Source organism: Trachymyrmex cornetzi, unplaced genomic scaffold, assembly GCF_001594075.2.
Source record: "Trachymyrmex cornetzi isolate Tcor2-1 unplaced genomic scaffold, Tcor1.1 scaffold138, whole genome shotgun sequence".
Classification (NCBI taxonomy): domain Eukaryota; kingdom Metazoa; phylum Arthropoda; class Insecta; order Hymenoptera; family Formicidae; genus Trachymyrmex; species Trachymyrmex cornetzi.
The window spans coordinates 629078-649968 of record NW_017295960.1 but is presented as its reverse complement, the minus strand read 5'-3'; the positions used below and the strand labels follow the sequence as shown (position 1 = coordinate 649968).

Here is a 20891-nt window from a genome sequence, read left to right as displayed (position 1 = left end):
TCAGTGCAACAAAACAATTAATGTGGCATCAAATTATTGTACTGTGGTGTAATTATGCAAAAAATTATTAACTTTTATATCATGTAATACGAGACAGTATGATAAAGCTAAAAATTTTGGTTTTTGGACATGTCTTACTTGGTATATCATGTGTATCTGAGACGGTAATATGTATCTCGTGTGTTTCAATAGCAACAATAAACTTTAGCACAACACATTTTGTATACGTTCCCTGTAAAAAATTCTGATTTTTCTATCAGATTAGTGATTTATAAAATATTTCATCTCAATCTCAATATATATTTAAAAATTATATAGTTGATAATGTATATGCTCCGATAACTAAGGCAAAATTATGTACACGTGTATAAATATGCTCCGTAGATCAAGAATCTACAAATATATATAAATTTACTTATTTTATGTATAGATATATATATGAATTTTCATATATATATATATTTTATATATATATACTTTTATATAAAAAATATAACACGATACAACGAATACTGTTAGGTGTATCTTAAGGCACTCGTGCGAATAAAATCTAAAACATTTTAAACAAATAAAGAAAAACAAAGTCTCTAACTTTAATAACAATTCATAAATGTACACACACCTAACTATATAGTATTTAGTTAAATTGGTCCAGAACTAGAACTGATGAAAAACACTTTCACTCTGTGTTAAACCCCCGTAAGATAAATTAGGAAATAACGTTAAACGATCGTCGAACACAATCGATCAACCCTGTATTAATATAACGTTTTTATTGTAGCCTCTTAACAATATTATTAAAACTCCGTCTAAAGCCAGGAACTAGTGCTTTAAGGAATTGTCTCTTCCCTTGACACGTTTTCACACTTTAATTAGAATGTACACTGCAAAGTTTTTCGATCTTCTGCATTGTTTACTATCGATCAATATTTCTATTAGTAAATACACTTCAAATGTACTTTTAAAAATCAAGTGCGAAATAAGGTGAAAAGGGAGGATGAAACTATCACTGTAATATATAAAATCTGTGTTAACAGAGACTTTGGGGTTGATACATATGGGAGCATCACTATCCAGTGTCTGAACACTGCGCACATTATGACATATAACGCGTATATTTAATTTAGCCCGTTTGCACGCAGAAATTATATCGTATTTTGAGATTGGCCTCAGCTCTTACTCGCTTTAAATTCCTCTAATATTAATTATTAATATCACGAGTTTTGCTTCAATAGATCTTCTGTGTTATGGCAATATAGATAGGTACTCATCAATATTTAATACGCTGGATGCAGATTCTCCCCGCAATCTTTTCTAACGCTTACCACAGCTTTTGCATTATTAACTACAATACTGAGCTATAAGACACTGTTTATTTTGCGTAATTTGTCACGTAATATTTTTAATAAATATAGTAACATATATATGTATATGTATATATGACGATCGACCGTCATAATAAATGTTTCTTTTTATGAAGAATATATATACAAATATATTATTGTCTTCGTATTTTACGATAGACAATTCAAAATCATTACTTTTAAAATAACATCAATAAAATCTATAAATATACAAATAAAATAACACTCAGATAAAATATTCTAAATAAAATTTTATAAACAGTGATAACTTTTAAACAAACAAAGTAAAAATGTTTAGCCGTTTCAAATGCATTTAACACCAACACATGATGAGAATATATCGACAAATCGATATCGTTTATGTAGAACAAACAGTTCTATTAAGTAAACTTTTCATTACGCAAGATAAGTTGTTTTTATATCTCATAGCTCAAGTTTTTCGATATATATCTATATGTATAATATAGGAATGTTCCATTTTTTTCTTGTACGCCGCCTCTATTATCAGAGACAAAATTGTACCGTATTTCACATAATTTTAACCGTATACATCTCTTACAAACATAATATTGCCAGTGTACATATTTTTGCAAACTGGAATGACGAAATATATATATCCATATGTACGCGTGTATATATATATATCTACCTATGTGTTTTATATATAAGTCTCTTCATAATATAAATAAAAATTCGCAGTGTGAGCACATTCAGCGGTTGAACATCACTCGTAAAACTTTGTACAAATAAAAGACCGGAGTCTCTTTTCAAAATGTAAATAATCGAACGCGTATTATTTAATTCTGTTAAAATCTTTGGCTAAAACATCTAATTGCAAGCTAGCAGTATCCCTTGGGTAACTCTTTGTTAATGATGACCCACATCGGTTGACTTAGCTAAAATCAGCAAACTTTTCAAAGCGTTCATTATCTAGCAATTAAAATTTCGATGTCGACGCCATTAACAGTAGCAGCTGGATCGCTTGCGATCTAACTGCGATATAAAATATTCGATTTTTCGTTATCGTCGCGGATAATCTTTGTAAAAAGATTGCACTGTAAGCCGTTATTATAATCACAGTAACTGTATATATAGGCTTGTAATTTAAATAACTTACTCGCGATTATTTATCAACGTCATTTTCTTTCCTTGGACTTTGTTGTGTGCAGTCAAAACACTTTGTGACATCCTGAGGAAAAATTAACATATAATATTTACTATATTCAATAAGACGAGTTGTTATTGTACCGTTATATACTGATAATAATCAGTAATACTAATGAATAACAAAAATATAAGGTGCAATATATACACGTAAGAACCGTTTATAAAGACAAACAGTTTATCACTCCTCTTTATCATTTATTCAGTAAAGAGAATGCAACGTACCTGTACTGCAATTTGTAACGGCGTTAATTCACCTATAGAGCAATCACTTCGTACAACATTCGCCGGAACTAGCTTGGGACAAGGCTTGCCCGTGAAGAGCGTGAACAGTGCGTGAATGCTTCTACGTTGTGTCAATTCTATGTGACGGTGTTCGTATCCAGCCAAGTGGCGTTCATGCTGCGATGGGTTATCGAACCATATTTCGCACAAATTGCAGTATCGTTTATCTTTTATCGTTGCCTGTAAAAATAAACGGGATGAGCAAAGAATACTTCGAATTCATGAGAGAAAAGAAAGTATCTCAAAGAAAGGATCTTCTTGTATGATAATTTAAATAAGATAATTTTTCTCTCACCTTTTCGTGATAAGCTAATTGAGTTATGAGATCGACGATAGACATTTCGCTCTTCTTAATGTCCTTTATATTGCTTTCAACTTTAATGTTTGACGTTATAACTTTATCATCTATCAACTTTGACTCCGCTACACCGAGATCTTCGCTGTCCTGAATCGTGATGACCGGGGGCGATCTAGAACTCTCTCTATCTGAATTCGTATCGAAGTTTACATTGACCTCGGGCTCTAATATCGGCATGTTGTCTTCTTTGGACTTGATTTCTTTCGCGTTGCTTGTGTTATTCCCCTGATTGGTGGATCTCGATATCTTAGGAATTTTATAGGACGACAACCGATTCTTCTCTTTCCTTTGCTGTGGATCCTGCGAACGAGGAACATCGTCGCATTGATCGGTTACATTCTTTCTTTTCTCGTTTAAATGTACAGTACGAGTTAGGCTCTCGTTTGACACAGCTTGCTCGACCTGTTTAGACGTTTTCAAGGATGTTGTATTGCATTTGGATGTGTTCTTTATTGTGTCTTTGGAATCTGCTTCGTTTTTCTCAAATGACCTCGGTTTCTTCTTCATGGAGGAACTTTTGCTTGATTTGGAATGTTTCTTATCAGACTTCTCGGTATTAGATATTTTCTCAGTCTTGTTACATTTACTTGCCACAGGTATAGAGCCCTTCTGAGACGCAACGTCGCTACAACAGCTTTGAGCGTCACTCGAAGGCACCTCCGAGATTTGGTTGATATCAAAACTCGAACCCTGTTTCTTCTCCGCGGCTGTCTTCGGTCTCGTGTTACCTATCGCGCTGCCCTGTACATCGTATTTGGATTTCGAAAGGCACTTCTTCAAAGTCTCCTTGGCCGCCAAAACTTCTTTTATCAAAGAGTCGTTGCAGCAGAAGTTTTCTCTCGTCGTAGCGAAACCCATTACTCTGCAACAAGGGGCTTTCGAAGAAATCTCTTTAACAGAGTTAGCCGAGCTGTTCTCCAATTCAGATCTATTATCGCTGCCAATTTCCATGAAACTTTTATCTTTCTCAAGCGAATTCTTGCCGTGAGAGGAAGCCTCAGATTTATCGTAACATCCTAATTTCGCAGTTTGATCGTTAGACTCTTTGTAAGTAGAATTCACACGATGTGGATTGTAACAGGTGACAGGATCAAGTTTCGGCATAGATACATCTAATAGATCGGTATTGCTGTTGTCCGCGATCTCTAACTCCAGTTCGAATTGAGTCGGAATCGCATCCTCCGAATATAATTGATCGTTATCCTCCATTATATTCCTCTCCAGCTCGCTACGATTATCATCCGGTGAAGCAGGCAGGATCTCTATGGTCGACTGGCTCTCGTCCGAAGATTCAACTTTAATGACGGTGCTGTTATTCATTTCAAAATTATCCGATATACTCACAGAGTCGTTAAGCAAGTCCATGTCATCTTGCACAGTGCAATCATTATCTATGTCGTTGAAATTACTCAGACGTTCGTTCTTTATCACAACTTTGTCGCTGTCCTTGTTCAAGAAATGATCATTTTGCTCTTTTCTCCGCTCCTTGTCAGTTCGTAAATTGACTTCTTCAGGCGATGTTTTGCTCGGACCGGACAATTTCATGAAACAAGTTTCCGTCTTCATTCTGCCTTCAACTGTTGCCTTCAACTCCTTTAATGCGAGCTTGAAGCTTGAGCTGTTTAGGTGTTTGACGGGAGTATTCTTCTGACCAAGTTTATTTGAAATTATATCTTCGTCCGCTTTCAACGCTTGTTCGCTATTGGTATCAAAACTATCAGTCTTGTGTTTATCGTATTGAGAGGTAGCTTTCTGTGAGTTGGTTCTTTCAGATGACTGATTGGTTTCTTTATCGGACGAAGTAACATCCACTTCCGATCGTGGATTATTATCACGAGATCTCGATCTATGTTTATTGTCCTTTCGACATTCGTTGGTTGATTTGTGACCTCTGGATGATGAATATTTCTTCGGTGTGATGCACGTCTTGGTATCTGTAGAATCTGTTTTAGACGCAAAATTTACATCGACTCTTGACGCGTCATTAATTTTTCTACAGTCGTAATCTGACATTCTTCTTTGCTTACACTTAACCGGAAGTAGGTTGGATGTTGAGTTCGACCTGGACAGTTTATAATCACCTTGCTTTTTCTGACGATGGCTATCCTTGCGACTTGCAGACATTTTCTCGATAGCTCGTAACGTAATCGGGGACAAAGTTAACTTCAAATCCTTCACCATGCTGTCCAGAATACGGTATCTTTCCAGCTTGACCTCCGGTTGCCACATTGAACTCTTCGCAATGACGTTCTTGTAACCCTTGCTCAGCTCGCATTTGAATTCCGCGCTAGCCGATGTTCTCTTGATAATTACCTTGGGAATTTTCTCAGAAACGCATACCACGGAATTCTTTTTTGTTTCGCATTCTGACGCATTTGTTTGCATTGATTCGGAGGAGTTGCTGCGTCTCGTACGACGTTCCGTATTATCACGTTCCGATCTTCTGCACTTTTTGAGCGGTACTTCCGAATAATGGCTCGAGAATTGCCTCTTCCGTGTCACTTCTGGAGATGACGATCTATTCCTTTCCTGTTTCTTCAATTTTAGTATAGGTATCTTTTCCTCGTATCTTCCCGCATCTCTCGACTCTTGAGAAGTCATGCTATTGCAATCCAAATTGTCCGCCAGATCAGACCTTGAGCTACTCTTTATTTTAACCTTTGGTATGGTTTTCTTAACGTTTTTGCGTTTGACACAAACCTCCTCGTCATCATCGGCTCTCACTATCTTATTGGAGTGCTTCTCATCTAATTTAATCTTCATCTTGGGAATTTTATTCCTATAACTATTTGACTCGTGTAGAGAACTTTCGGAACTGCAAGTACATATATCATCAATCGTAAGCGAAGTTCGATTCAAGATATTTGCAGGAATTTCTTCGTGAACCGCCTCAATAGACGGGGTCCCCGGGCGTGATCTCGCGTTCCTGATGATCATCTTTGGTATCTTCGGCTGGCAAACTGACTTGTTAGATGTACTATCCTGTGTCACGGAAGAGGAACCCACCTTCGTAACGAACTTTGAGCTAGTCTCGCTTTTCTTGATAACGAGTTTAGGGACCATCTTTGTGTTAGCGTTGCAATCTGTCGCACGCAAATACGCTATCTTCTCATAGCTACTGGAAGAAGTTTGATTCTGCTCTTTGCCTTCGTCATTGCTCGATGTTGCTTTAGATTCCTCGATGGCTGCTTTAGATTCCTCGATCGTTGTTTTAGATTCCTCGATCGCTGCTTTAGATTTTTCAATCGCTGCTTCAGATGCCTCTACTGTTGATATGGATTCGTTGGTCGCCTTGTTTTTAATTTCAGTAGTTACCTCCACGTCTTGAGACTCTTTGGTGGCAGACATTCTCGAGAGAGACAGGTGGTCTAACAGCGAATTATCCTGGAGTGAGTTAACCGTGCCCGTAAAATCGATCGATTCATTGATGTTGCACAAACGATTGACAACGTCTTCCTGGATTTGGCTCGTCTCCCACACCATCGGTACCATGCTGTCTTCCTCCGTGAAATCATGTTCAGGCATTTGCAACGTGCATCTATCCTCCGCGTAAATTCCGCAATCAGAAGAATCTATGCACAGTAACTTAGAATCGATTATGCTGTCGTAATTCTTGGGAATCTCATTCGTCTCAGGTTCTTGACATTGCTTCTTGTCGCCTTTAATGATATTCTTGATGACGGTGAACTCTGATATGTTTTGTTCGCGTCTCTCGCTTGCGAATAAGTCGCATATGTTCTTTTCCGTTCGTAGATTCAAAGCGGTGGACGTAGATATTATTGTGGAACAAGTATCCACTTCGTCATTTCCTCGATCCTTCAATGAAATTTCAGCTTTCTGTCCATCAATCTCCGGAATTTTTGATTGCTGCTCATTGCCTTCCTCCGCAAGCGTTTGTTCGATGAATGCAACGTTAGATGGATTTTGCAAGGCACTCGGTTCGTCTTCTTTAGGTATAGTAGTATCTCCTCTATCACACATATCTTGCTTATCTGCTTGATCGAAAGTAATCTCAGTCGAAACATTCGATTCCGTAAGCGTTGTCTTTTCCTTATCTTTGTGATCGATTGAAGCTGATAAAACTGGTTGATATATAGTTTCCTGATTCACGGCAGAGTCTGAATCATTTTTCACTGAATCACTAATTTCATTATCTCGTTCATTCAAAGCAAGCGTGGATTCTTTTACAATTTCCATATTTTTTGGTTCGTCAAGTGAGTCCTTGGATTCGACGTTTAATTTAGAAGGACTTGCGACTTTGGTAGAATCTTCATCCGAAATTTCTTTCGTATTTGCAACTTCAGCATCGAGTTTATCTTCCTTTGGAGAAACAGAACGATCGCAACGAAGCGAATCGTCTTCCACTGACTGTTCCGTTGAGGCTTCTTTGTTTTTCTCGTAGCTCGTAGAATTTTGGTCTCCTTCTGGATCGTGTATTTTCTCATCCGTTAATTTAGGAGAATCACACGATTGTGCCTTTTCAGCGACTCTGATCACACTGGATTCGTCTCCATCAAACTGAGATTCTTGCTGTTTTGTGTGTTCATTGTTACTTTGCATACTTAACGATGCATTAAGTATGCTTACCGGTTTATCAATAACATCTGTTGATGCAATCTTCTGATTATTACATTCATTTTCTTGCTCATTGCATAAAACAGCGTTTGATGGTTCATATCGCAAATCATCATCCTGAACCGAATGTAGATCGTCGATATAATTGCACGTTGTGTGATGCAACGTTGGCTCATTTATCACGTCGCAATTCGCTTTATGAATGCCGTTGTCGGAAGAGTCTTGCTCCGCAGGTAGAAACGGAAAGGTATCCAATCGTTTCTGCGCGGCGAATATATCACTAAAATTCAGCTCTTTAACATTACCGCTGTTTCTTCTATCGATGTGGGAAGAATACGACTTAATTGACTCCATAGTCTCTTCCCAACATGCGGCCCTTGGTTCCAAAAATAAATTCGAGTTGAACGCGGAGCTTTCGTTGTATCCTTTCTCGTACTCGAGATTGTCCGCGAATATTTTCGTCTTACAATGTTTATTAATGCTGGATGTAATGTTGGCTGGAGGTTCGGTGCTGTCTAAGTTGTATTGTTTTTCGAGAAAGTCCAAATCTATAACATTTTTCTTATTATTAGCTTCTTTGTTCTCTTGATCGTTCTTGTTCGCGTATAACTTGTTTGCGTCATCGTTGAAGAATTCTAAATGCGTACCTCGAGTTTTCGTGCAGTTAACGTTTTTGTGAACAGCATTCTTATTTGAATAATCAACATGTATCGCTGTGGATTTAGCGTCGATAGGATCAATCTCTTTTTTCCTACCGGCGGTGGTAACATCGCGGTTTCTCTTGAATACCTTCCGCAACTTGGAACAATTGTAATAATCATACGACGGAGATCTCGCGAAATACGGTTCGCGAGAGTTACCATAACTATCCTTCGTGCGAGCTTCCATAAGTAGTTCGCGATACGTGAATCGAGGATTAGGACTATAAGTTATTTTTCCGTCTTTGGTGGTGTATACAGGAACTACGTTTAAATTCTCCAGCTCGTCCGCGCTGAAGAAGGTCGGGTTTACGTAACCGCTGGTGGTTTCATACAGGTCGAAGTTACCGAATCTACCGTCGTCTCTCTTTGGCCTTTTCCATCTGTCGGCACGCCTGTCGTCGACATCCGTATTTTCGTTCGGCGCAACGTCAAAATGATTGTAATCAAAATGTACGGGATTATTGTAACTGGCATCTTCCATGCTGGGTTCCACCGTACTTGAAGAAGTCGACGGAACCGCATTTAATTTCGACGCAGCATCATCTTGAAAATTTCTTACGCTCCTGCATGGAGAAGCGACGGCTGTTTGCTGATGTTCCTTCTTCTGTACATTGACAGTCTTCAATCCTAAGTATGGCAAATTGTCCGAAGAGCCTTTCAGTTCCTCGCTACCGAAGTTGGTAGTAGCGACCTTCCTTTCTGCATCTTGATGCATGTTTCTCCTTCTGCTCGTCGCGTGTTCTGATCTTGAAGTTTTCAGAGCGCTCGACGCCAGCTCAGATTCGGTATTAACGGTGCCTGAAAGAGTATCATCTCGTAAAATTACATTGCAACTAGGCGATTCCGTACAAGTATTCGAAAACATACCGCTATCTTCGTATGCGTCATTGATCAATCCTTGTGCCGACAATGAACTTCGTCTCTTCTTCGAAAGTGTCTCGCTCGTATCTTCCTCGCTTGCGACCACCGATTTGACCGTGTTGTGATCTTCGTGAGCTTCGTTATACGCAGACGCTTCTGTTACAGCGGATGGTGATCGATTGCGCTTCTCATAATCCTGGCGATCCGCTTTATCACAGATCATTTTCTTGTCCGTTATATTCGTTGAATTTGAGATCGTATTAGTCAAATGGCCGATCGTCTCGGCGACGGCATTCTTGATATTCTCGTGCAGCAATTTCTCCGTTGTGTTCCGTTCCGTGCACGACACGTTTATCTCAATCTTGATCCCGTCAAGGGAACCGCTGCTCTTCGTCTCCTCTCTCGAATGCTGAGATCCTTTCTGGTGATCGTCATCCTTGAGTTTCAGATTGACATTCGTAACTTGAATAGCAAAGTCGGGATTTTTATTCTTAACGAACGTCTTCAAGATGCTCGCGTGTTTTTCTTCCTGTTCCTCAGACGACTTAGATCTCGCCACGTCCTTCTGGCACAGCTGATTATCGCATGGTGACTGCGACGCGGATCGTTCGTCAGGATTCGACGAACGATGACACGTCTTACTTGCCGCATAATTAGAGGTCTCCTGCGTATCCTTCCCCTTATCGTGGACTTTACTAACGCTGTGTGATTTATACTTTATTCTTCTGTATTCCTTTAGAAGCCGCATCCTTTCTCCGCTATCGGTGATGCTAACGTTCTCGATCACTCTCGGTTTATTATGCGAATTGTCAAATCCTTTGGAATTTTCAACAGTACAGGATTTATCCTTATGCGTTGCCGCTTCTTGAGTATGTTTATTGTGATGTACGATGGTTTCGCCGCACCTATCCTCTGTATTTTCCGACAAGCATCTCTTTTTGTGAGAGATTGCCTGGTCGCCCGAGACCGACTTTTTGCGATCCGCGAGTTTTGCATGCCGAGAATTCTTCGGGTCCGTCGCGTCAATTTTTGCTGATTTATTACTGTTGGTGCTCTTCTCTGTGGAAGAATCCTCGTTCACGAACGATGCCTCGACCTTCCTCAACTTATCGCTACCCAATGTCAGTTGTTTCGCGCTATGTGATGTAGGTGAATTACTTTTAACAATCTGCACCGTATCTTCTGCCCTGGAACTCCTCGGAATGGTGTCGTTGGTCAGTGATGAACTTACCCTGCTCGTTGCTGTCTGACGGGTCATTTCGGTCAAGGCGTGTCTCCTTCCGGTATAATCATCCTGACCGCCGTCTAACGCAACGGGGTCGGGATTATTCGTGACATTCTGTGTCGTATTGTCCCCGTTCGTCGAATCGTTATACCGCAACGCGACTTTTGCATTCGTTTCTGTCTGTGATTTTTTATGAGCATCCGGACTCGTCGCTTGAGATTCATTAGCGCGGCGCTCGCTTAAATTTTTATGAGTCTGCATTAATTTATTCTGCGTTTCACTTGACACGATCTTTAATTCATACTCGCCAGAGGTCAAAGTCATACGCATGCTACTGGCCTCTACAGTTTCCGTTTCGTTGTCGAGCGCAAATATCTTCTCGCTGTTGTTTACCGAAGCGGAAGTTCCATTTAGATTCGCATGCTCTTTACCGTTTTTTGTAAACGATGCAGATCCGTTCTTATCAGTATTCGTGGAAAATTCAAATGTATCAAGAATAGCATCATGACCGAGCATGTTATTATCACCACTGTTGTTTTTGAAATGATTCTCCGTTTGGTATTCACTTTCTAACGAATCGGCCGGTTTATTCCTGACAGTTTCCTCGTTGTTCAGATGATCGTAGGGCTCTCTCTTCGTCGGCGACTGCGTGAAACTAATCATGGGACTGTTCTGTATAATCTCGATTGGATTTGTCGATATCGTGAGATCCTCGACGCGCTCCGACGACTCCTCGTTATCGGAATGAATCGGCGTGTTCAGCGTAGTAGAGATCGGAGTGCACTCTGACGTGGGCAAGTCTGGCAGACTTATATCGTCCGGATTATGAGATTCCTCGCTCGCGAAACTGTTCTGTTTCTTCAAATTCGTGTCCCGGGCAGAATCCTTCGCGGACGTAGGCAGGACGGTGATCGCCCGGTCACTTACTCGCGACGTTTGCGACGTGCTTTCCGCCGCTTTAGGCGGAGAGGGACCTTCGACGACGTATTGCTCTTTGTTCAGATTTCCAAGGTCAGCGTTGAACTCGGTCGTAGCCGACTCGGTTGTGTTGCTGTCGGTCTTTTTGAACTTGTCGGCAGCCTCGAGAGTTATCGCGGTTGCCGCGACTTCCGTTCCTTCTTGGAAGAACGACACTGCGTCTTGCCTCTCCAGAGTCTCGGTAACTTGACCGTTTGTGACCTGTAAAATGCTACCTATCTCCAAATTGTCGACTATGTGTATCGTTGGTACCTCATCAGGCCCGTTGCTTATGCACTGTATAATGTGGCTTCCCGATCGTACAATAGTTTCCTTCGTGATGTCCTTACACGTTGGATCCTTCGCAATCTCGACGTTCTCCGCGGATGAGTACGATATGGTCAGACAGTCCTGCGCTGGTACCACACCGATGTCGCTCTTCTCCTGATTCTCGAACGTTATAACACTCGGGGTGATCTCTTCCGGTTTGGAGACCTCTAGACCCTCCAACGTCTTCGGCGAGAGATTCACGTTTTCGTAGCCCACGACTACCACTGGTGTCGAGTCGCTCAGAACGGCGCTCGGCAAATTGGTACTCGCGCCATCCTCGTCCTCCGATTCATCCCAGTTGGCGAGAAACTGTCGTACGTCAAGCTCCGGCTTGTCGGCGAACTCTTTGGACATTTTCTGTTGTATAACCGCGTCATTAGTGTTCCTAGTCAGATTGTTGAATCTCTCGCTTCCGGTTTTTTGAATTTCGAACTGATTCTGCTCGAGGCTCTTTTGCGCCGGGTATCGATCTTGTTTCTGCATGCTTTCCGCGCATAGCGCGGTCGCATGACCGTCATGTTGTTGCGACACCAATTGTTCCGGCTTCTGGACGTTGCGATTCGCCATTTCGGGAACGCCGTTGCCGTCCTGCTTACTCTGCTTGTCCACCGGGTTGTCCACCGGTGCCTGAGAATTCACCGCTTGTTGTACTCTAGGGAAAGCTTCGGGCATGTAATTAGAATTGATTAAAACGCCATTCTGATCGAACTGCAAGTTTATAGGCGGGATAGCAGAGGTATTAACTGTCGACGTGGTGGTGGCGACGCACGGAGTCTGCTGTATTTGTCCCTGATATGTGACATGAGACTGCTGTAATTTCAATATTTCTCTATATCTATGAACACACTCCTTATACTTTGGATGCGACTGGTACCCGGGTATCTTTGCCAACTCCCTCAGATGATTCTCCATCGAGAATCTCTGCATCGCTATCTTCTGTTGATACATCGGATACCGTGAATGAGAGGGAGTGTGCATAGTCGTAGACGCTTGCATTCTGTTCACCATGGATGCATTGTCGGCGGTCTCCTGACAGTCATGCGAAGCGTCTGTCGATAGATTCCTCGGGTACTGCGAATTGAAGTAAGTATTCTGAGCAGGTGGCATCATACTCAGATTCGGAACACTCGTGGACGGCATGTTGGTTGATATCATAGCACCGCCGGTTTGATACGGTACTTGTTTGTTGTTATACTTCTGCTGGGGCATCGCGAAGCCTTGCTCTGGATGTTTAACCATCCCCTGATTCGGCACGTTCATGCCGCTCATCTTGGAGTATTCTTTGACGTTGTAAGAATACTTCTGGTACTCTCCCGTGTAGTTGTAGTTTTGCATGGGATAGTTCGGCAACATGCTCGAGGATGACGGATAATTGCGGGAAATCAGGCGGTCCTTGCGATATTTAAAATCGGAAAAGTTCCTCCGGTGATCAGCGTTAGGTCCATTAGGCGGTGGCACCATAGGCGGCAGAACCTCCTTGCTGTCAAAATTGTCCTTCCTAAAATTATAATCGTTTCCGAATCGTCGAGCGTCCGTTTGGTATCCGGTGGACGTGCGAATATTCTCCCTGTAAGTCGCATTGTTCGGATAAGAACAGTACTGCTGGTAACTTATGTTAGGATCCGGATTGCAGCACAAACCCTTGCAGGGAACGAAGGATGGCGGGGGACCCGTCCTACTAGCGGCATGCGAATTCACGTTGGTGTTTCGTGATCCCATTGACGCATGCGGTGCATTCATATTCATCACGTTTGGTCCATTTAAATGCGAGATAGGCCCGTTTAAAGGCACCTGATTATTTCTATAGCCTAGCTCTTCGTTTATACCGCCTATCGCGGCATTCCTCGGATCCATAGGACCATTCAGATTGTCCACCATGGGATTTCTCGTATTCGAAGGCCCATAGTGGCCAATGCAATTCTGCATCTGCACCATCGACGCGAGAGGATTGTTGTCAGTGGCATTGTGACCATGCGAGATGTTGCTAGACAGATGCGGCTGAAAATGCCTCGGATTAAAATTGGAGTCGTTTTGGTGTTTCTCGAGTCCCTCCGAGCTGAGATTCAGACCGTTCAACTGCGTCGGGCAGGTCGGACTAATACTGGAGATAAACGATAAGTGTCCCGAATTGACATTTTGAGCGGTCGATGTTACATCGTTTATTCCTGATTGTGGAGGATTATACTGATGCCAATCTGGCATATTTCCACTGTAGTTCATTGTACATTGTTTTGCTATTATTTTGCTGTGATTACATTGTTCTCCTTGTTCATCGAGATCTGTCCAAGTACTAAGAGCAGGGGATTACCTAAGCAGAAAAGACTAGATGTTATTTATTACAGTGTATTTGTAATAGTTATTACACAGTTACGCAGAAATTATAGATGTTTTTATTTGGAGGACTACCATGTTATATCCACCTCGACGATCACAAAGGGATTATAATGCGTAACACAGGTTTGATAATCTCTAAGATACAAGGAACACATTATCTCTTTATAGTCCAGATTATTTCTCACTAACAAGCAAAGATCAAATATTTCATCCTCACTTTAATCTAATTCAAGTAACATATGACTATGGCTTTATAGTTTCTCATATTTAAGATTATCTTACGCACAATATTAAGATCATGAACTACAATCAAACAGCTGCATTAGTATCTTAAGATATTACTTAAGATAATCTTAAAATAAGAAACGATTATGAATACCAGCCTATGATTTTTTTTTGTTATTAATCAGAACTTATTATATATATGTATATATATATATATATATATATATATATAAAAGGCTGTTACTTATAATTGATTCTTATATTTAAAATCATCTTAAATACAATCTTCAGATGCCATAACCCAATCACAGACTGGCATTTACAGTATACATATAGTCCATTTTTATTTTAAGACCGTCTTAAGTAAAGTCTTAAGATACTAATGTGGTTTTCTGGCCAGTATTTATAATCGATTCTTACATTTTAGACAGTCTTAAGATGTCATAAACCAATTCAAGGGTCCTATTAGCATATTAAGATATTAATTAGTATCTTAAAATAATTTTAAAATAAGAATGAACTATGAATACTGTCCTCTGATTGGTTCATGACATCTTGAGACTATACTTAAGGCAGTTTTACATATAATGAACTTTTTTATGGACAATAAGTCATTGGCTGCGTTCCACAGAAAAGCAGCTTGGCAACTGTTGTAAAATTCTTGAATATGACTGGTTTATACATTACAATCTAAGCTTTAAGTCTTAAAAAACTAAATCGACATTAAAAAGGACATATAAGAGTCAAATAAATACTTAAATGTAAATATGTCACATAAATACAAAGAAATTTAATTAAAGTTTATAAAACCATTACAGCTTATTATTAAGCCATCTTCAGATGATCCATAATTATTCTTCAAGATATCCATATATATTCATTAATTCACAATAGTCCTTGATAAATTTTTGAATGCTCGATGGGTGTCCAGAACCAAAATTTCTTTCTCAACAATTTACAGATCAAAAACTTGAAATTTCCAGATATGTTATATCTAGACACCCATCGAGCATTCAAAAATTTATCAAGGACTATTGTGAATTAACGTATATATATGGATATCTTGAAGAATAATTATGGATCATCTGAAGATGGCTTAATAATAGGCTGAAACACACATGTAATGGTTTTATAAACTTTAATTAAATTTCTTTGTATTTATGTGATATATTTATATTCAAGTATTTATTTGACTCTTATATGTCCTTTTTAATGTCGATTTAGTTTTTTAATATTTAAGAGTCCTGTCTATTTTTCATTATTACTTTAAGTCTTAAGTCGCAAGAAACAGGATCAATCATAGATTATTCTTATCACCTTCAATTGTGATTTGTTAATTTCTTGCAACTTAAGACTTAAAACTAAGGTAATAGCTTATTGTAGAAAGCCCATAAGAATCGATTATGAGTACCAACTTATGACATATCTTAAAATTATACAGGTCATAGAGCTGTATTAACACACTTTAAGACATTACTTGAAACTGTCTCTGTAAAAGAACAGACTACGAATACCAAAGAACACAGTTTGCGATTATGAGTAGACATTGGTTTATTTATTTGAAAAACAGCAGCATTGTTATATCCACCTCGACGATCGCAAAGAGCCTAGAACGCATAACACAGGTGTATGCTTATGACCTAGATACCTCTTTGATATGTTTGGCATATGAACCCCCGCACATGCACGTACACGTAGGCATACATGCGCCTCGCGAGCATGGGTCGAGCGTGCTCCGTCATCGAATGTAAATGAAGGAAATAAATATTCAACGGATAGTTTCGCTACGCAAAACTGGAGCGAAAGAGCCGAGCTGTCAAGCCGCGGATTAGAGCTTGACCGAGCACCCCCGACCGTGCCTCACGTCTCGGCGCTGGAGCGCGCACTAACAGGTGACACCATATTTACCGAGGTTGTAAGCCATTGTTGGTCACCCTACCCCCAGACCCCGCGGCGCGGGTACGTGTTTACGTTCGCCTCGCGACAGAACGCCTCGTCGTCACGGAGCGCCGAGCCGTGCTCGCGATACGCGGATTTACATGCGGAGTTATTGCGAGAAACGCGCACCTTGCCACACGCGGGGCCTTGAAGGTACAACACAACTGACAAACACACGCACACACACACGCACGCACGTACACACATACACTTATACGCACGCAGGTCCCGTCGCGACGAGTTGTCGCGTCGTCGTCGCTCGCGTTGAACGCACGTGATCACCGCGACGACGACGACGACGACGACGAGGACAAGGACGAGGGTGCGTGGACCGGATCGTCGAGATCTGCCGCGGATGGTGTCTCGCGGGGGTGAAATTCACGCTCCAGAACTTACCTGCACGTTAACATCGCTCACAACACGCACGCCATATTGGACACGACTGCTTGCGCCAGTTGCGCCGTGCGGGAAAAAAGAGACGAAAAACACGCGCGCGCCCTCTGCGGCGGAGGCGCGCACTTCGCCCCGTTCGTCATTCGCGTGTGATCGTGTGTGCGCACGTGTGTGCGTGCGCGCGCGCGGCCACCTGTTTTGTAGTACTTGGAACTGCATGCGTGCGGCGGATGCTCGTAAAAATACGATGCTAATCGCCTTATGCGCTTTACGCCTCGCTTAATATAGCTATGCGAATGCTGTTGACTCGTCGTGACTCGTCGCGACGAAGTCACGGGCGCAAAAACCTCGTTATGAGGTACGAGAATAGAACGAGGTTTCTGCCGAATTTTGACATACATACTAATGACTCGAACGTGTCTCCTGTGTGTATAGAAATTATCTCGCTTTCTGAATATTCGATAAAATTTTGATGTCCTTTTTTTATACTTGCGTTCTTCAGACGTGTACATAATGTATGATGTGAGTTACGCAAGTTTTTGCGACTTGTAGAATATGTATAAAGTATTCAAACATTTTTTATACATTGGAAATGTCTAATTTTACACAAATCTAATTTATTAAAGGGATACACAGATGGCTGTTTATGTAATAAATTATAATTTATATTAAAAGTATGTACAGTGTGTATTATTGCTTGTATTTAAGCTTAGACTAGGGTAGCTATCCTTACTGTTACTTTTTATTTACTATTATTGAGGCTATGAGTGGATTTTTAAACATTATTCGCATAAAAATAGGAAAATCTGTTGCCTATCCAAAGAGAATATATACATGAATGCCTAAAATTTCTTACATTCTTATTTGACCTATGAGAGGAACAACTTTTTATTATAAAAAAAGATGCTTTAAGGATTAGCCATAAATAAATGAATTATAAAAGATATTAATACGTTAATAAAGATCTATGCTCCGCAAAGTATGTGTTTGCTATTCTTAAATAAAAAATAGATTAGTGTAAAAAAAAAGCATTTTTCTAATTACTAAAACACTTGATATTGTCTTTCATTCTTTTTTGATGTCTTTTTAAGGGTTTAAATTTAATTTAACAGCTTCTTGTCGTATCACAGAGATGAGTTCTTGGTTTATTAAAAATGTGAACCTCAGTCCTGCAATCTGTAAAAAAAAAATGTATGTAGCGTGATTAAAAACTATTTTTTAGTTAAAAAAAATTAATTATTTAAGAGAAAATTACTCCAATTAAATCTATTATGCTTTATGCATAATAGATTTAATTGGAGTAATTTTGTAATAATTATAATTACGTAAGAATTTATGTAATAATTACCTCAATTACACTATTGTTATTCAATTTCATCTTATTGCCAGCCAAAATTGGTCTGCTGTCTACAAAAATCGGCCGTTTTCCCTCGGACGACAGAAAGAAGTCTCCATTATTCCTTAAACGGATGGTACCCTGTCGACGCGAAACTTTCCACGCTGGACCTTCTAAACCAAGATCCACGTCAACAGTATGATCTTTTGTAGAACGTCCCACACTTATCTAAACAAAGATATAGAATAGAATATGAGATGTAAATCTTTTAAAATAAAGCAATAACTTATTATATATGAATAATTATAAAATAATCATCTTATGCTTGCCTCTTACCTCTCTAGATCTCATAAGATATCGGACAAGTCTTCCCCTTAAAATGGCTAAGGTTTGATTATCAAATTCTGGAGGATTGATGCCTGTTACGCTGTCGACAAGTACCTGCCATCTACCAAGTTCATTTTCCAATACTTTAATTTCTTTCTTGTTTTTTCTGTCCGCCGTTGCCAATTCAGTGTCCACTAATTCATCTTTCGGTTCCATTAATTCGGTGTCGTTAATCATATCTTCGGCATCCGAAAAACTTAACACGTGTTCACCTCGTGGTAAACTTTGCACTGTCTGATCCGGCAATAAGTGATATTGTTTCATCAATTGCCAATGGCTGTGTAACGCTTTCGCAGTCCTAGCTGGATAAAACGTATGTGCATTTGCTTCAAGTAATTCTTGAAATACTTCCAATGTTGGTTGAGAAGTCTGATGAGATAAAATAAAAATAATCACACACTCTCATAATAATACAGTTATTAAAAAAAAGACTAACTCATTTCCATCAATATACATCAATATACATAATCTTCATTTAATTTATTCTTCTTTTTTTTATTCTTAGAACTAGAAAAATATGAAGAATAAGTTGAACTGAAATTAAAGTTAATCCATATTGATGAAGACAAGCATCAGTAACTAACTCATATGAGTTATATTTGTATTTTCCATGAAAACATTTGTCATTAAAGCCTACGACACATGATGCGTGTTTTCCTGCTGGATAAGTTGTGTTTTAGTGAATTACTAGAATTGCATTACACAGAACGTAGAATTTTTAGTAATTTACCACGCATCATATGCGCGCGCCACAAGAATTTATTAATACCCACCGATTTAATAGTGCCTAATAAATCCTCTTCTGCTTTGCTATATAAAGTTCTTGCTTGAATAGTGGCTATTAGTTCAGGATGCAAATTACGCATAGCCTGCACAGCTACACGCGAAACCGCACTGTCATATAATAACGCATACCACCTTTGCTGTATTTCCTGCAGTGTGAAACGACAGGAAAATTTTGTACCTCGATGGACCTTAAACAGACAATAAGGACATTAGAAATATATTATATTTTTTCTTATCGATATCTCTCTCTCTCTCTCTCTCTCTCTCTCTCTCTCGAAGAAGAAGAAGAAGAAGAAGAAGAAGAAGAAAACAATTGTGCCTGTAATTATGCAAGTAGTCAAAGTAAAAAAATTAATTTATCCCGTATTTTGAAAAATTACAATGATTCGATTTTTTATTTAGACCACTTTCATAATTACTGGCACAATTAGAAGCAAAAAGAAGATAAGAACAAATTAGATACATACCATCCTTAAATCATTTGTCTGTTGTACGCCAGTAATTAATGCCAAGTCGTCAGCGGGTTTCCATCGACCGAGATCTTTGGTGGCGTTGAATGAATGAGAATGATTTTTACTCTTCTTATTCTTTCGTCCGGGATTTGAACCGCTTGGTCTGCTGGGTCTACGATTGCATCTGTCCGACTGTACCAAAGTGGTCGGAATCGGTATCGGAGTTGGCAACGTTTGCGTCGGCAAGATGTCCATGGGGCCGGCGGTTACCGAAATCGTTCGTGATTTCGACGTTGATTTGGCGCTTGTAGGAGGCGGTTGTAGATTGAACGTTGTTTCCACGACCTCATCGTCAAATTTTTTGCGTTTTATCGTGCGCGAAGAGCTTTAAGGAAAAGAAGATATAAGTAATAATAATTTTTCAACTTAGCAATGATTTATAGTTTATAGTAAATTCAGTTATTTGCATTACATTGAATTGATGCACATTAAAAAGGCTGCTACATATAAAATATCTAAATGTAGTGGTACAATATAATCAACTTTGACGGTGATAATACATGTATATTCTATTAAATAATGTCATTATTGGATATTTAATTATTAAACATTTATAAAACTTTTACATTTAACTTTACCAATTTCATATGTAGCAGTTTTTATAACAATATACACTAATTTAGTATTACACAATCAATAATATTGATGAAGAAATATTCTTAAATCAGTAATACTAATTGATATTAATATTGTGACAACCTTACATGCATCAGCATTATTGACTATATCTCAGTTCAGTTTTGCATACATAATTATGTAACTTTATTGATTTATACGCGCTTTTTTTTACACATCCTTTACATGGATGTTTTCCAGCAAGAGATACAGATAACACAGTAACATTCTTGTTTGCAAATGTTAAACAAAGATGAAACGATTACTATGTTATACTGTATTGAAATGAAAACACAGTCTTGCATAACACATAATACATAATGCGTAAGAAAATAAACCAATCAAAGTCCTTTATTTCTTTCTTTTCCATTAAACATAAAGATTCTAAGTGCTTGATTTTCTTATGCGTTATGTGGTATGCAAGAGTATGTGCTGCTACCCTTACTTGTGGAAAACACCATGTCGGTATCAATAATTACTGACAATATTGTTGATCTCATATGGTTAATATTGATATATTGATATATAGAATATATTGATATATA

At 39.3% G+C, this 20891-nt stretch overlaps 2 protein-coding genes across 3 annotated transcripts in view; both read right to left on the bottom strand.

Moving 5' to 3' along the window:
* Positions 1-1667: 1667 nt before the first annotated feature.
* LOC108770964 (uncharacterized) lies at positions 1668-16753 on the bottom strand. Of its 2 annotated transcripts, XM_018522775.1 has the most exons (5): positions 16714-16753; positions 9315-14128; positions 3109-9245; positions 2754-2993; positions 1668-2553 (listed from the first exon to the last, which is right to left on the bottom strand). In XM_018522775.1, exons 2-5 carry the CDS (start codon positions 14038-14040, stop codon positions 2488-2490), a joined length of 11169 nt encoding a protein of 3722 aa, XP_018378277.1. In that variant the 5' UTR covers positions 14041-14128; positions 16714-16753; the 3' UTR covers positions 1668-2487. The 2 variants fall into 2 exon arrangements, with proteins under 2 accessions (XP_018378277.1, XP_018378276.1); XM_018522774.1 differs by having other exon boundaries at positions 3109-14128.
* A 1028-nt stretch (positions 16754-17781) lies between these two features.
* Positions 17782-20891, bottom strand: part of Rcd5 (microspherule protein Rcd5) — a 5118-nt gene continuing 2008 nt past the window's right edge. The window contains exons 2-6 of the mRNA XM_018522779.1: positions 19687-20056; positions 19207-19407; positions 18383-18802; positions 18059-18274; positions 17782-17886 (exon numbers count right to left, since the gene is read on the bottom strand). Coding sequence (XP_018378281.1) covers positions 17797-17886; positions 18059-18274; positions 18383-18802; positions 19207-19407; positions 19687-20056 — 1297 coding nt within the window. The 3' untranslated portion in view covers positions 17782-17796. The remainder of the gene's footprint in view (positions 17887-18058; positions 18275-18382; positions 18803-19206; positions 19408-19686; positions 20057-20891) is intronic.

Bases quoted from the DNA above. Each gene is read 5' to 3' on its own strand.
- LOC108770964 (XM_018522774.1), bottom strand. From the start codon at position 14,040: ATGAACTACAGTGGAAATATGCCAGATTGGCATCAGTATAATCCTCCA. The intron at 2,994-3,108 runs GTGAGAGAAAAA...TTATTTTTACAG, and splicing joins AATTAGCTTATCACGAAAAG to GCAACGATAAAAGATAAACG. The intron at 2,554-2,753 runs GTACGTTGCATT...ATTTTTCCTCAG, and splicing joins CGTTACAAATTGCAGTACAG to GATGTCACAAAGTGTTTTGA.